This window comes from Leopardus geoffroyi, chromosome C1 (assembly GCF_018350155.1).
Source record: "Leopardus geoffroyi isolate Oge1 chromosome C1, O.geoffroyi_Oge1_pat1.0, whole genome shotgun sequence".
NCBI lineage: Eukaryota > Metazoa > Chordata > Mammalia > Carnivora > Felidae > Leopardus > Leopardus geoffroyi.
The window spans coordinates 7246950-7260378 of record NC_059328.1 but is presented as its reverse complement, the minus strand read 5'-3'; the positions used below and the strand labels follow the sequence as shown (position 1 = coordinate 7260378).

General features: G+C 46.2%; 1 protein-coding gene across 9 annotated transcripts in view; it reads right to left on the bottom strand.

Moving 5' to 3' along the window:
• Nucleotides 1-13429, bottom strand: part of UBE4B (ubiquitination factor E4B) — a 126950-nt gene that overhangs the window by 12845 nt on the left and 100676 nt on the right. For all 9 annotated transcript variants that reach the window (XM_045482102.1, XM_045482101.1, XM_045482093.1 and 6 more), the window contains 3 exons: nucleotides 12913-13148; nucleotides 5391-5517; nucleotides 3325-3469 (listed from right to left, as the gene is read on the bottom strand). In XM_045482102.1, the coding sequence (XP_045338058.1) occupies nucleotides 3325-3469; nucleotides 5391-5517; nucleotides 12913-13148 (508 nt within the window). The remainder of the gene's footprint in view (nucleotides 1-3324; nucleotides 3470-5390; nucleotides 5518-12912; nucleotides 13149-13429) is intronic.

Sequence of the window (13429 nt, the reverse complement as noted above, 5' to 3'; positions counted from 1 at the left end):
GAAAGCGGTCAGGGATGGCCTCTGAGAAGGTGACATTTAAGTGGGTATCTGAAGGAAGCGAGCCAGCAGAAATCTGGGGCAAGAAGGCCCCTGTGGTTGGGGGAGGGGGAGGGAAGAGGAAAAGGGTGGGGCCAGGGGCCCACTCTACTTCGGGTCTGGACTCTGAGTGAGAAGGGAAACCGGGAAGAGTTCTGAGTCAAACGGCGATAACGAGCAAACAGGTTTAACAGCATCCCTCTGGTATGGACACGATAAAGGTGGCGCGAGACCGGTGAGAGGGGCGACAGCAAGCCAGGCGAGAGACGGTCTAGAGGTAGGGGAAAGAGAGGAGGTCAGACATGGGTATAGCTCAAGATAGAGCCTTGGGCTCCTGGGTGGCTCAGTCGGTTGAGCGTCTAACTCTTGATTTCAACTCAGGTCATGATCCCAGGGTCATGGGATCAAACCCCATGTTGGGCACTGCACTGAGCAGTGGCGCCTGCTTAAGAGTCTCTCTCTCTTTCTCTACCTCTGACCCGCCCCCCTGCTTGTGTGCCCTCTCTCTCTCTCAAATTAAAAAAAAAAAAAAAAAAAAAAAAAAGATACAGCCTTGGGGCACTTGCTGAGAGAGAAGAATCAAGGAGGACTCCAAAGTGTTGGGTCAGAGCAATCAACAGAATGTAGTTGTCCCTTGCGCCTGGGTGGCTCAGTTGGTTAAGCATCCAACTTTGGCTCAGGTCATGATCTTAGAGTGTGTGAGTTCGAGCCCCGCGTCGGGCTCTGTGCTGACAGCTCAGAGCCTGGAGCCTGCTTCACATTCTGTGTCTCCCTCTCTCTCTGCCTGGGCCCCCCTCTCCCCACTCACACTCTGTATCTCTCTCTCTCAAAAATAAAGATTAAAAAACAGTTAAAAAAAGAAAAAACGAATGTAGCTGTCCCTCAATGAGGTTGGGCAGACCTGGAGAGGAGATGTGGCCCCACCCCTCGTCAAGGGATACTATGAGACCACCGGGCAGAGGAGCAAGTCAACAGCTAGCAAAGCAGGTCTGGCGTCAGGAGAGATAGGAACTGAGGAGACATGTTCCAGAATCTTTAGAATAACGACCATCAAAGCCGCTGGGAATAGATGATATCACCTAGCAGTGACTTCCAACTGGGGGCATCAGGCCACGTGCGGGAGTGTTTCTGGCTGCCTGATAACTCGGGGTAAGAGGGTACCTCACTGGCATTAAATGGGCGCGAGCCAGAGATGCCAAATGTCCCGCGACGTATGGTGCGGCCTTCCATAATAAAGAATTATTACCACACCGGAATTCCACCGAGCACCTGGGAAACACCAGCCTCGGCAGCGAGAGCGGAGAGAGGAGGGGAGGAGCCTGAGGGCTGAGCAGCGGAGTCCCCCAGCATTCGGAGGATGGCGAGACGCGAGCAGCAGGCAGGGAGATGGGTGGCAGGAAGGGACTTCAAAATCAAACAGACGTATTTCTGAAATAGCACTTGATTGGAACTATTTATGCCGCTTTCTCATCCACGGACACGGCAAAATCAATAGGGACTGTTGAGTTATCTCCTAAGCAAACGCTATTGAGCACCGACCGTGAATGAGACCATGTGCCACAGACCCGTATCCCAACATCTACGACAGAAGCTGGTCTAAGACAAGCATCACAAGCGACACCGAGAGGGTGCTACAGAAGTATAGAGCAAGGGGAGGGTTTGGGGCGGCTCTGGCTGGGGTAGTCCAACCATGAGGGAATATCTGCACAAGGCCTTGTGTAAAGAATGGGTAGGATTTTCATACATAAGAACGGCAAGCAGAGAATTCTGGACAGAAAGAATGACTTGAGGCAAATGAAACAAGGAGAGCTACACATCCTGAGCACCAGTGCTGAGCTGGGTTCGCGACATCCACCATCCCTCCTCCTAGTTTTTCCGCAAAGCAGGGATCATCTCTGCTTCAGGGACAAGGAAACAGATTCAGGAACTCTGAATGCGTGGTGGCATCAGTCCTCAAACCTAGGTGCCCTCGGCTCCAAAGCTGCACCTCTTTCGGCTAGGCCTCATCTGTTTGCCCAGCATGTTCTGCAAGGGCCCGGGGACCGGTCCAGATTGGAGCCAACAGACTGGAATGGGAGAAAAGCTTGGAAGGACTCCCGAGAGCTACTGTGGGGAGGTGTGAAACATCAGGTCTGGGCCGACTCTTGCCCGGGGGAGATGGGGAGGTGCAGGAGGGAAGCTTTGGAGGCACCACAGGAAAAACAGTTTAAAGCGTGTTTAGAAACGAATACGAGGGTAGACGGTAGGTGAGACTCCAGCGGATGCCAGGGCAGTGCCGAGGAAAAAGAAGACAACCACCACGTTATCTCAAGAATACAAAGAGAGGGGGTCCAGCAGTATGGCGGCCTGGACTCGGGCATCCAGCATTCACGGGCCCTGCAAAGCCCCCGGAAGGCTTCAGTCTGTAGTGTAAGCACGCTGTCTAAGCTACAGCAAGTCGTAAAGTTCTCACCACAGCTGCAGGAACACTTGGAATAAAAACATTTCCTAAGTGTGCTTTCATACGTGCTTATGTATCTTAAGATACTTTTTGACCGTGCGGCATTAAGCTCGACAGTATTTTCGCGCTGAGAATGCTACTGCAAGTAAAGAAACAACAGTCCTCCCTCCTCTCCCAGGAGAACTCCTTTGGGGAAGCAGTTCTGATTCTGAGCCCGGGAACAGAAGGAACCAAGATACCAAGTCCCCAGTAGTTGTCAAGAGCGAAGTAACTGATCGGGGAACCGTCTAAATGGCTGCAGTGTCAGAAAAGCGTGCCAGTGTGCCGTCACGTCACCATGTCACCATGTCATGGAACCTGGCAAAACGACACTCTCTTCCACTAATAACCAAATATAAAACCAAGATCAACCAGAAGGGAAAAAAACCCCACCAGAATCCTGCGTGATTCACATAGCTGTCTAAAGGAGATGCTGTGAGCACATCAAATGCTTGTCTGGCACAGAATTCTAGAGATTTATTTCCTACTTTCATAAACTGGCATCAACAACACAGTCAGACAATAAAAGCTCTTCTCCAAAAAAGCCCTTTAAAACTAAGAAGGCAGGAGAACGCACGTTGAAAGACTTCTCGACGCGCTTCTTAGCTTTAGATGGAGTGTTTAAGCTCACTCCTCCCCTGAACCGGGATCAACTTCACGGAAGCCCGCAGGTGGGAGGTGACAAGCAATGACAAGTACGTCACATCTAAGTCAGCAGGGCCCACGAACGCGGCCCCGGGCAGAGCCCTGCCCAGGGGCCGAGGCGGTTTTCCGGCTCCGCCGTCCGAGCGCCTGCGCCGTGTCCTCACCCGGGGCAGCTGGTCCCACTGGTCTTTGTTCTTCATCTCTTCTTGCACTTCATGGATCCGCTTCAGAGACTCCAGACTTTCATCGAGCAAAAACGTCGTGTCATTTATCAGCATGTTTATGTAGCGCACAAACTGCTTCCCCGAACTGGAAAGGCAATTACATTGCACACGGTCAGACCTCTTGCCGAAGCAAAGTGCCACAGCAGATCCCAAAGAAAATGGGCCTCTGCCCTAAATGCCAACCATCTGGCCCTGTAAGACTGCCTCCCGGGCCAGCACTCAAGCACTGTGGAGGTCAAGGACTACGGAGTCTCTCCCTGGATCTTGCTATGCCTTTTAATTAACTGTGATGAGCTCATTTCAGTGGTGCGCCGGAGGCACCTTGCACGGTTGATGAGAGCCAATTACTAGTATTTCAGAATTTTGTGAGCAGACTCCCTTGGCAGCTTAAATTTAGCCACGGTGGAAGTATTTACACCCGAGAAAACCAGCAAAGGCTGAATTTTCTCCACCTCTTCAGAGAGCAGGTTTACTAACACATCCCTGGCTCATTCTCTCAATGATCTGAAGTCGAGAAGACACTCTTCCAGACTAGAAAATATGCTTAAACTCACCAAGATACAAAGAAAGTATAAATAATTACCCACATATAAGGGACAAGAGAATTACTCATAGTTATTCTTCATTACAAAGAAAGGCACGTTGAAGAAAAGTCGGCAGCTGTAACATTGATAAAGGAGGCTATTAATTCACTTTCTAGACCTTGAAGCTTCCAATCTGTAAAACTGTCCTGCATATCCCGTTATAACGGCGGGCTCGCTCGTGCATGGAGATTTGAGTGCACCGTTAGGCTTCATAACTGCAAGATTAGTAGAGAAAAAGAGTAGCCACACACCCTTCGGGATCTATCACTGCGTAATCAGGAGGCAGGAAGCCTGGATTTCAGGAACAAGGCAAGTTCAGGAAGACCACTCCCAACTCAGCACCATGCAAATCAAGCCGTGGGCCTGTCTGGTCTAAACTTGTGCCAGGGTTTGCTGGAACATAATTCTGACCAGAAGAGCAGCTCACGAAAAGAACTGGCTTAAAGAGTTCACTCTGCAGAAAGTTACCTAGCAAACGGCTAACAAATATTGTCGACGAGTGACTTAGTTAACAAGCGACAACTGGATTTAATCAAAGCTCTAACATGGTTTGCAAAAGATCCAAGTAGATGGGATAAAATTTCTTAAGAATAATTTGAAAGTTCAACATTTTCATCCATTTTCTTTCTCAAGCACCTTTCTGTTTAAAGTAATTTAGACGAGGGGCGCCTGGGTGGTTCAGTCAGTTGAGTGTCTGACTTTGGCTCAGGTCACAACCTCACAGTTTGTGAGTTTGAACTCTGTGCTGACAGCTCAGAGCCTGGAGCCTGCTTCAGATTCTGTGTCTCCCTCTCTCTCTCTCTGCCCTTCCCCTGCTCACACTCTGTCTCCCCCTCTAAAAAATAAACATTAAGAAAAAAATTTTTTAAGTAATTTAAACAAAATTACTAAAGTCCGGGTTAAAGTAGTCACTAAAGTTCCAGGTAGGTAATGAAAGGTCCTTAGTCAAGGTTTAGGGCCTTGTTACAAAGAATGACGTTGGAAATAATAACCCCAACCTGACCGCTTCCAAATCCAAAGTCTTCCTAACGTTTCTCATCTAAAGCGAGACATCAGATTCCAGAACATTCGAAGATCTGGTTCCAGTCATTCTGACAACTTCGCTTCACACCGTAATCACAGAAACAGCAAAAGACACTTAACACATCATCTCGAATATTTATAAATTCTTTCTTTAATGTATACATACCATCCCCGAAGTATGTCAACAAATCTAAAGTTCAGCAAAGTCTGGCCAGCACAGACATCTCAATAACCCTGCTCTCATGTACCAGAACCACCTAGAAAACTTAAAGGAGGCTGAGATCAAGCAAACAGTCAATAAGAACCAGCTATGAAAGCTTTTAAGCAGCCACCCTACCTGTGGTTTGCAAGAGAGCAAGCTGTGACTTGCTCTGTGAGTATCAGGGGCCAGATACTCACTTGAATTCCTCCATGAAGGTGCCATGGTGAGCTATGTTTTGCCAAAGGCTCTTGAAAATGGTGCTAATGTGATAGCGAATGGTAAACTTGTCGTAGAACTCGCTGGTGGCTCCGGTATGCTCCACATCTAAAGAAGAAAGACAAAGGCATTGAAGGATGGATACAGTCTTACCTTTCAAAAAGCAGTTACTGTGGCCACGATGTGAATACGAATCTGTATGTGCACCTGTATCTCGTATGTAAGGGCAAGACAGAGATTGTATGAGGTGGTTCTAAAGACACAAGCTTCGCAGAGAAGCTCTGGCAGTGACACGATACCAAAATGAATCGGGCTCGAAAATGCCACCAGCATAGCATCAACTCGCCAATGATGAGAAAAGAAATGGGTTAAGTTTTCTTAGGGGCCACATACCTATTAAACCTGACTACAGGCCTACCTCATTTTATTGTGCATTTTTTTTTTTTTTTTTTTTTTTTTTTACACAAATTGAAGGTTTGTAGCAACCCGGTGTCACGCCAAGTCTATCGGCACCATTTTTCCGCATTTGGTCACTTCCTGTCTCACCTTTGGTAATTCCTGCAATATCTCAAACCTTTTCATTATTATTATATTTGTTACGGTGACCTGTGATAGGTATTACGACTCACTGAAAGCTCAGATGATACCATTGTTAGCAATAAAATATTTTTATTTTTTAAAATAAGATTTTTATTTTTTTAACATTTTTTTAAATTACTTTTGAGAGGCAGAGAGCGTGAGCAGGGGAGGGGCAGAGAGAGAGGGAGAGACAGAATCAGAAGCAGGCTCCAGGCCCCGAACTGTCAGCACAGAGCCCGATGTGGGGCCTGAACCCACAAACCGTGAGATCATGACTTGAGCCGAAGTCCAGGTGCTTAACTGACCGAGCCACCCAGGCGTCCCATCAATAAAATATTTTTAAATTAAGATATATACATTGGCTTTTCAGACACAATGAAAATGTACACTTAACAGACTAGAGTATAAACATAACTTTCACATGCACTGGGAAACCAAAAAAATTAATCTGCCTCTCTTTATTCTGAGATTTGCTTTATGGCAGTGGCCTGGATCCAAACCTGCAATATGTTTGAAATATGTTTGTATTATTTTAAATACTTTTGATAATTAACATTTTCAAACACATTACCAAAGTAGAGAAAAGCATAGTAAAACCCTATGTATTCACTGCTCATTTACCAACATCCATATATTGTTAAAATGGAACAAAGATCAAGCTTAGTTTTCCAAAGACAAATAGCTTAAGCATGAGAAGTTCCTGAATTTATGACAAGTTTTAAAAAAAGGGAAAGCTGTCAGGTAAACACAATAAGGCTCACGAGAAAGTTAAAAACGGAAATTAAAATAAGATGTCATTTTTCTTAACCTATCAACTTGGCAGATATTATAAAAAAGACCATGTGAGCATGTGGGAGAAAGTTACCCTCTGACCACTGGTGGGAATGAACAGCAATATGATCCCTTGAAGGCAATGTGACAACATTGTATCACAAGCTTGTGACAACAATGTATCACAAGCTATGGATAAGCCCATCTCTCTGACCCACCAACTCTATTCCAGAAAACATACGCTGGCATGTTCAAACATCTCCCAGGATACTCTTTAAAGTACTATTTGTATTAGGGAAAAGATATAAATGCAAATGCCCGAGAACATGAAAAAGTATTTGTGATATTGTAGGTGAAAACCACAGACTACCGGGGCGCCTGAGCGTCCAACTTCAGCTCAGGTCATGATCTCACAGTCTGTGGGTTCGAGCCTCAAGTCGGGCTCTGTGCTGATAGCTGAGTCTGGAGGTTGCTTCCGATGCTGAATCTCCCTCTCTCTCTCTGCCCCTCCCCCGCTCATGCTCTATCTCTGTCTCTCAAAAATGAATAAACATTAAAAAAAATTACAAAAAAAATAAAGAAAGAAAGAAAACCACAGGCTACCAAATGGGGCCAGTCATATTTAAAGCCTGTGCCGTGTGCACACACACACACACACGCACGCATGCACGCACACACACAATTTACATATATGTAAGTTGGCTGAAAAAATACAGAGCAAAATGTTAACAGAGATTCTGAATACAGAGATTATCAATAACTTTTATCTTCTTTTTGGCATTTTCTATATTTTGCAAAGAACATATTTTTGTGACAAGAATTTAAAAATGAAAGGCAAAAGGTAACACCTACCATACAAAGACCTAAAAGCACTAACACATCTTCATGAGGTCAAACTTTCTTTACAATGAACTAAGTGTCATTTTATTCACTGTATGAAAGTGTGAAATAAAGTGTGGAGAGCTGATTTAAACAGAGTCTATTTGGGAAAGACACTGGGGGCTGATACAGAGCGTCTCGTATCCTTCAAGTCGCCCATCATACCCGCACCACATCCTGAGCGCTGCAGAAGCCGGGTAATGACTGTTAACTTATGATCAATATACACCTCTCCCAACATTTTATAAATTTCACTCCTAATGCTCCCGCAAAACTGCAGCAGCCCAAGTTCTATTTCCCAAGTCCAAGTTCTAAGAGGTCTGTAATGAACCAGACACTGGCTGGCCTCACTCCCCCACTACTCACCATGCTCCCCCCTGCAGGTCTTCTTGTTCAGTTCATTAAACTGCCCAGGCCTCAGGGCCTTTACACATGCTGGCTTGGTTGTCTGCCACACTGTGGCTGAGACCTTCGTGTGATTCACTCTTTTGTCTCGTTAGACCTTCCCTAACTACGCTTCTTAAAGTAGCATCATGCCCTCCTCCCACACCCACTGTCTGAAAGGATCTTATTTATTGGTTCAACATCCGTCTCCCAACTAGAACACCTGACTCACAAAAGCGGCGATTGTGTGACATCTTCACCACTAGGCCTTACCATCAAAACCAGGGCTGACACACTATAGGAGCTTCATAAACATTTGTAGAATTAGTGAGTGAATCTACTAGGGCTAATGCTGGCTTTGCCAATGCAGCTTGACCCGGGGAAGAGGACAGTCTTGAAATACGTCTTAGTTATCAGTGTTCTTCCAGGTTCTGAGTAGCCAGGTGGGGAACGCTGCTCCTTAAGGAACTGACTGCTGATACAAGTAAAATACTCTGATTTTGAAGCTTAATTTTCTTTTTGAAATAAAAACTTGATCTTCAGCATTTCCTAAGCCAGGGTAGTCTCTTGGGGCAGAAAAGAGGAGCTCGTTCCATACAGTGATCTCTAATTCACGCCTAAGAGTCAGGACCCAAGTCAGCAGGTCTTATTATGGGCTTCAGACACGAGTGGAGGGCTGCCTCGGATGCCCCACCGCAGGGTTCTCTTGGCACCGGTCCCACGTGACCACAGCAGTCACGGCACGGCAGTCAGGAGCACCTGTGCCAAGGTCCCAACTGCAGAGGTTACTGCCACTCACTAGCTGCTGACCTTCAGCAAGCTGCTTGACCTTTCTAAGCTTCAGGTTCCTCATTTGTAACATGGAGATATTTATAGGACCCATCTTGAGGACGGCTGTGCAGATTAAGTGAAAGGATTAGAAAGTATTCAATAAACGGCGGCTATTATTAGTGCGGGTATCATCTATCTAGGACTGCAGGTGTGGTCCAGGGCCAGACGGTACACTGCCTGGTGGCAAAGGGAACGGGAGAACACCACTCATCCAGCCGTCCCTGCGATCCTACCAGTGGGGCTCCACCAGGACCAGCACTGGTCTCCCAGGAAGAAGCCCAGCCCTTGGCACAAGCTTATACTCCGCCCCCATGCTTTATCCCAAAGTCCCAGTGACAGGCTCAGGGCACTGAGTATAAAACACATTTCACTAGGGGCGCCTGGATGGCTCAGTCAGTTAAGCGTCTGGCATCGGCTCAGGTCATGATCTTGCAGTTCATGAGTTTGAGCCCCGCATCAGGCTCTGTGCTGACAGCTTAGAGCCTGGAGCCTGCTTCGGATTCTGTGTCTCCCTCTCTTTCTTCCCCTCCCCCACTCCTCTCTCTCTCTCTCTCTCTCTCTCTCTCTCTCAAGAATAAACATTAAAAAATTTTTTTAAAAATACACTTAACTAAACAACTTTTGTTTTTAATACTAACAATACATGTTTACTGCAGAATAATTAAGTTCAGATTTTTTTTTTAAGTTTATTTATTTTGAAAAAGAGTCAGTGAGCAAGGGAGGGGCAGAGAGAGAGAATCCCAAACAGGCTCCACACTGCTAGCATGGAGCCCGATGTGGGGCTCGAACCCACAAACCAGGAGATCATGACCTGAGCCAAAGTCAGATGCTCAACAAACTGAGGCACCCAGGTGCCCCAAGTTCAGACAATTTTTAAAAAAGAAAAAGAAAGAAAACCATTCGCAGGTCTACCACTCAAAAGTAACTGACTCCCTGTTAATATTTTGGCATCTGTTCTTCCACACTGTTTTCCATCACATACATGGGCACCAACACATGGTCATTGTGTACATACTGTTTCATTACTAGCCACTGTCTTTAATCGCTTCACCATTTACTGTAAATAACACATCATCTTTCATAGCTCAGAGAGACCCACTATCGGATACCTAATTTACTTTATCCACAGCTGGCAGACATTTAGGCAGTTTTACGAATTTTCACTATACTGCACCGTAAACGATGCTGCAGTAATGATCACTATAAACGTATATGTACATTTACAACTCTCCCCGTAGAACAGATGACTAGAAATTAAGTTCACATTCAAAAGGGTGAGCTGTTTACGTAGCTGCTGTCCCTCAGCCCCCAATCCACCCTTTATGGCTTTGTGATGCTGGGGCTGGGACTCTGCAGGCTTCCCCTGGCCAGCTGGCCCTCTGTTGGGTTCGCCAACAGGGGGCGCTGCAGAAGAACCGGAAACCTGAAGGAGAGAAGGGGCTTGGACCTGGGGGTAGGCTGGCTGCTCCCATCAGCAAAGGTTCTCCTGCCCAGCAGCCGCTTCCGGTTTCCAGCTCTGTTCAGGGCTCGCAGCACTAGCCAGCCTGCACACCCTCAGAGAGGCCAGATGGCCGCTGTCATTGCTGAGAGGCCTGGCCAAGCCCTCATCCGCGCCGCTAGATTTTCCTACCTGCAGCCTCTTGCCTCAGTGCCCCCAGCTCTGCCACTTCTGCACCTACACTCTGCCTTTCACCCCAAAGTCCCTTATTTGCCTTTCTGTCTTCCGTCTGCCCAGGTCCTTGTACAGCTGATCCTTGAACAACATGGGTTTGAACTGCACGGGTCCACTTACGTGGTCTTTTCAATAAAAATACACACAGGACTGTAAACGTATTTTCCTTACAATTTTTCTGTAACATTCTTTTTCTCTAGCTTACTTTATCGTAGCAATACAGCACTTAATACATATACAGCAGATGTGTCAATTGACTGTTCTTGATAAGGCTTCTGGTCAACAGTAGGCTTTAATAATGAACTTTGGGGGAGTTAAATGTAGATTTTTGACCGTGTGGGGCGTGCTCCTAACTCCCACATTGTTCCAGGGCCTTCTGTACATACTCAATTCTGTGAAAATAACTGGCATGTTTCTGTCTTCCTTACTGGACCCTGACTGATATGCGGGATCTATAAATTTTTAGGGCTTCTGGTGTGGACTGCCAAATTGCCCTCCGGAAAGGTTTTACCGATTTACATTCTCATAGAGTTTCATAGCTGCCCACTAGCTATGGGGGAAATGAAAGAGGTATTTGCAGGTTAATGTGTTTCTCGGCAACTACGTTATTAGCTACAACTAGGTAGTCTCTTCTTAAAAAATAAATTAAAAAACAAATAGGTGAAAAGAGGTCCCTTATGCTATTTTAAGAAATGCAGAACTATCTTCAGGGCGCCTGGGTGGCTCAGTTGGTTAAACATCTGACTCTTGACTTTGGCTCGGGTCACGATCTTACAGTTCGTGGGTTCAAACCCCTCACTGGGCTCCGCACTGATGGCATGGAGACTGCTTGGGATTCTCTCCCTCTCCCTGTCTCTCTGCCCCTCCCAACTTACACTTGAGCTCTCTCTCAAAATAAATAAACTTAAAGAAGAAAAAAAAAAGAAATGCAGAATTATCTTCAACGAAGTCTGATATGTGCAAGGCACTGAATAAGGTCCTGTCCTGTACACGTGTAACTCATCATTTGCACTTGAATGGCCCTCTTTCCCAGGGAGGGAGGCCGTGCCCCACCAGGGCTAAAGAATGTAAGAGGAGGACTGGGGAGCCAGGAAGAGGCTTTTGACCCAGGAGTGCTCTCTGCTGTTGTCAAAGTGAGGATGTTAACAAAACTTCAAGATGCTCATCTACTTACTTTAGGTGTAAGATGATAACAGGTAGGCTAGGAAGGAAAGAAACTGTTTTTTTCTTTTTTTTTTTAAAGTAATCTCTATACCCAAAGTGGGGCTTGAACTTGACCTATAGATCAAGAGTTTACCGATTCTTCTATCATAGATCATGCTCTACCGACGGAGCCATCCAGGCGCCCCAGAGAGATATCTTATTAGATATTACAAAGCAATAGTGACAAAGGCGAAAGGAGGTAGAGAGACTGCCGGAACCCTCAGAAGTGAAAGGACAGGTGACAGCACCAGCCCCCAACGAGCAGGAGCAGATCTTGGTTGTCAGGGAGGGGATGGCTGTCACTGAACACAGAGGAATCCTCAAACTTTGGTCGCTGCACCAAACAGCAAGCAGCTGTACTCTTGGAGGAGTCGTGTTTCTTCCAAGAGCATGGCAAGTACATTCTACTGTATGCTCAGGACACTTACTGAGTGCCCAGAATGGGCTAGCTTCAACAGAAGTTGAGACAGACAGAAGACAGAACATACTTCCTTTCCTACAAAATGTACAAACCGGAAGGAAAATGTGGCATTGGGACAATCTTACGCCTTTGCTAGCAGACGGGTGAATTGGTCCCAAGGTAATCAGCTTTATGCAAGCATATCTGCAGTTCAAAAGCCCAATTAAACATAAAAATTCAGAATCCAACCAATCCAGAAGTGGAGGACGGTGTCTGATGTGTCCTCGGGTCTTGGCCACCCGCATAAAACCCAGCACCCAGAACGGCGGCGCCTGGTTATTACCAGGCACTCAGCAAATATGTGTAGACAAGAGCGAATGAGAGAATGCTCCCCAGTATCCCGATTCCATTGATTTGAGTGGGGTTCAAGAAGAAACATTTGTAATAAGCTCCCTGTGCGACCCGTGCTCTGAAAGCTCAAAGCTAAAATGAGCCAGAGGATTCCAGACAAAACAACTGATCCGTGCGGTCGACACCAATCCGAGCTCAGTGTTAACCACGTGGCTTACCGTGGATCCTGCTGCAACATCAGGGACTTGTGCGTAGAACGGTCAATGTGGTATCTCCACTATTCGGGGAAAATTAAGCAACAGCACATGCTCTGTCAGCGGTGGGCTAGTAGGTCACACCTGTACGTGGCCATCGGGATATTAGCTACCAGCTTTAGAGTAACTCCGTCCACTAGCTTTAGACGACCTTGCCCACCTGAATACTTGAAACTTACCTGTATAAAACTTCATCAGTGAAGGGACCAACAATTTGGTGGAGAGAGGATGGTTTTCAATCATTTCAAAAAACTTCTGGGTTCGTGGCTGAACAGCAGGGTTGGTCATAAACATGACTTCTACTAGTTTGGCCACCAGATATGGATTTCGGATATAGTTCTGGTTACACAACATCACAACGAGGAACATCACAATGTCCTGAGTACAGGGCTCATAAAGCACCTGAGGAGAGTATCTGAAGAAGGCAAAAAGAGCAAGAAATAAAGCTTCGAAAAACTCCACCTGACTGGATGCTGGCATCATTAAGTAGGGAAGGGGCCAACAGGTCAAGGAGCCAAGATGCTGAATTACCTTGAACTTGCGGAGTTTCAAGTGACTGTTTACTTTATAACTAGATAGGTTTCAAATCTATTGGGTCTACCGGCTGAAGCATGTCATATTAACTTATTACGTTTAAGGAAATAAGCCAAAGCCATGATTAAATTATGAGGTAGACTTTACAAAAGATCTTTGCTA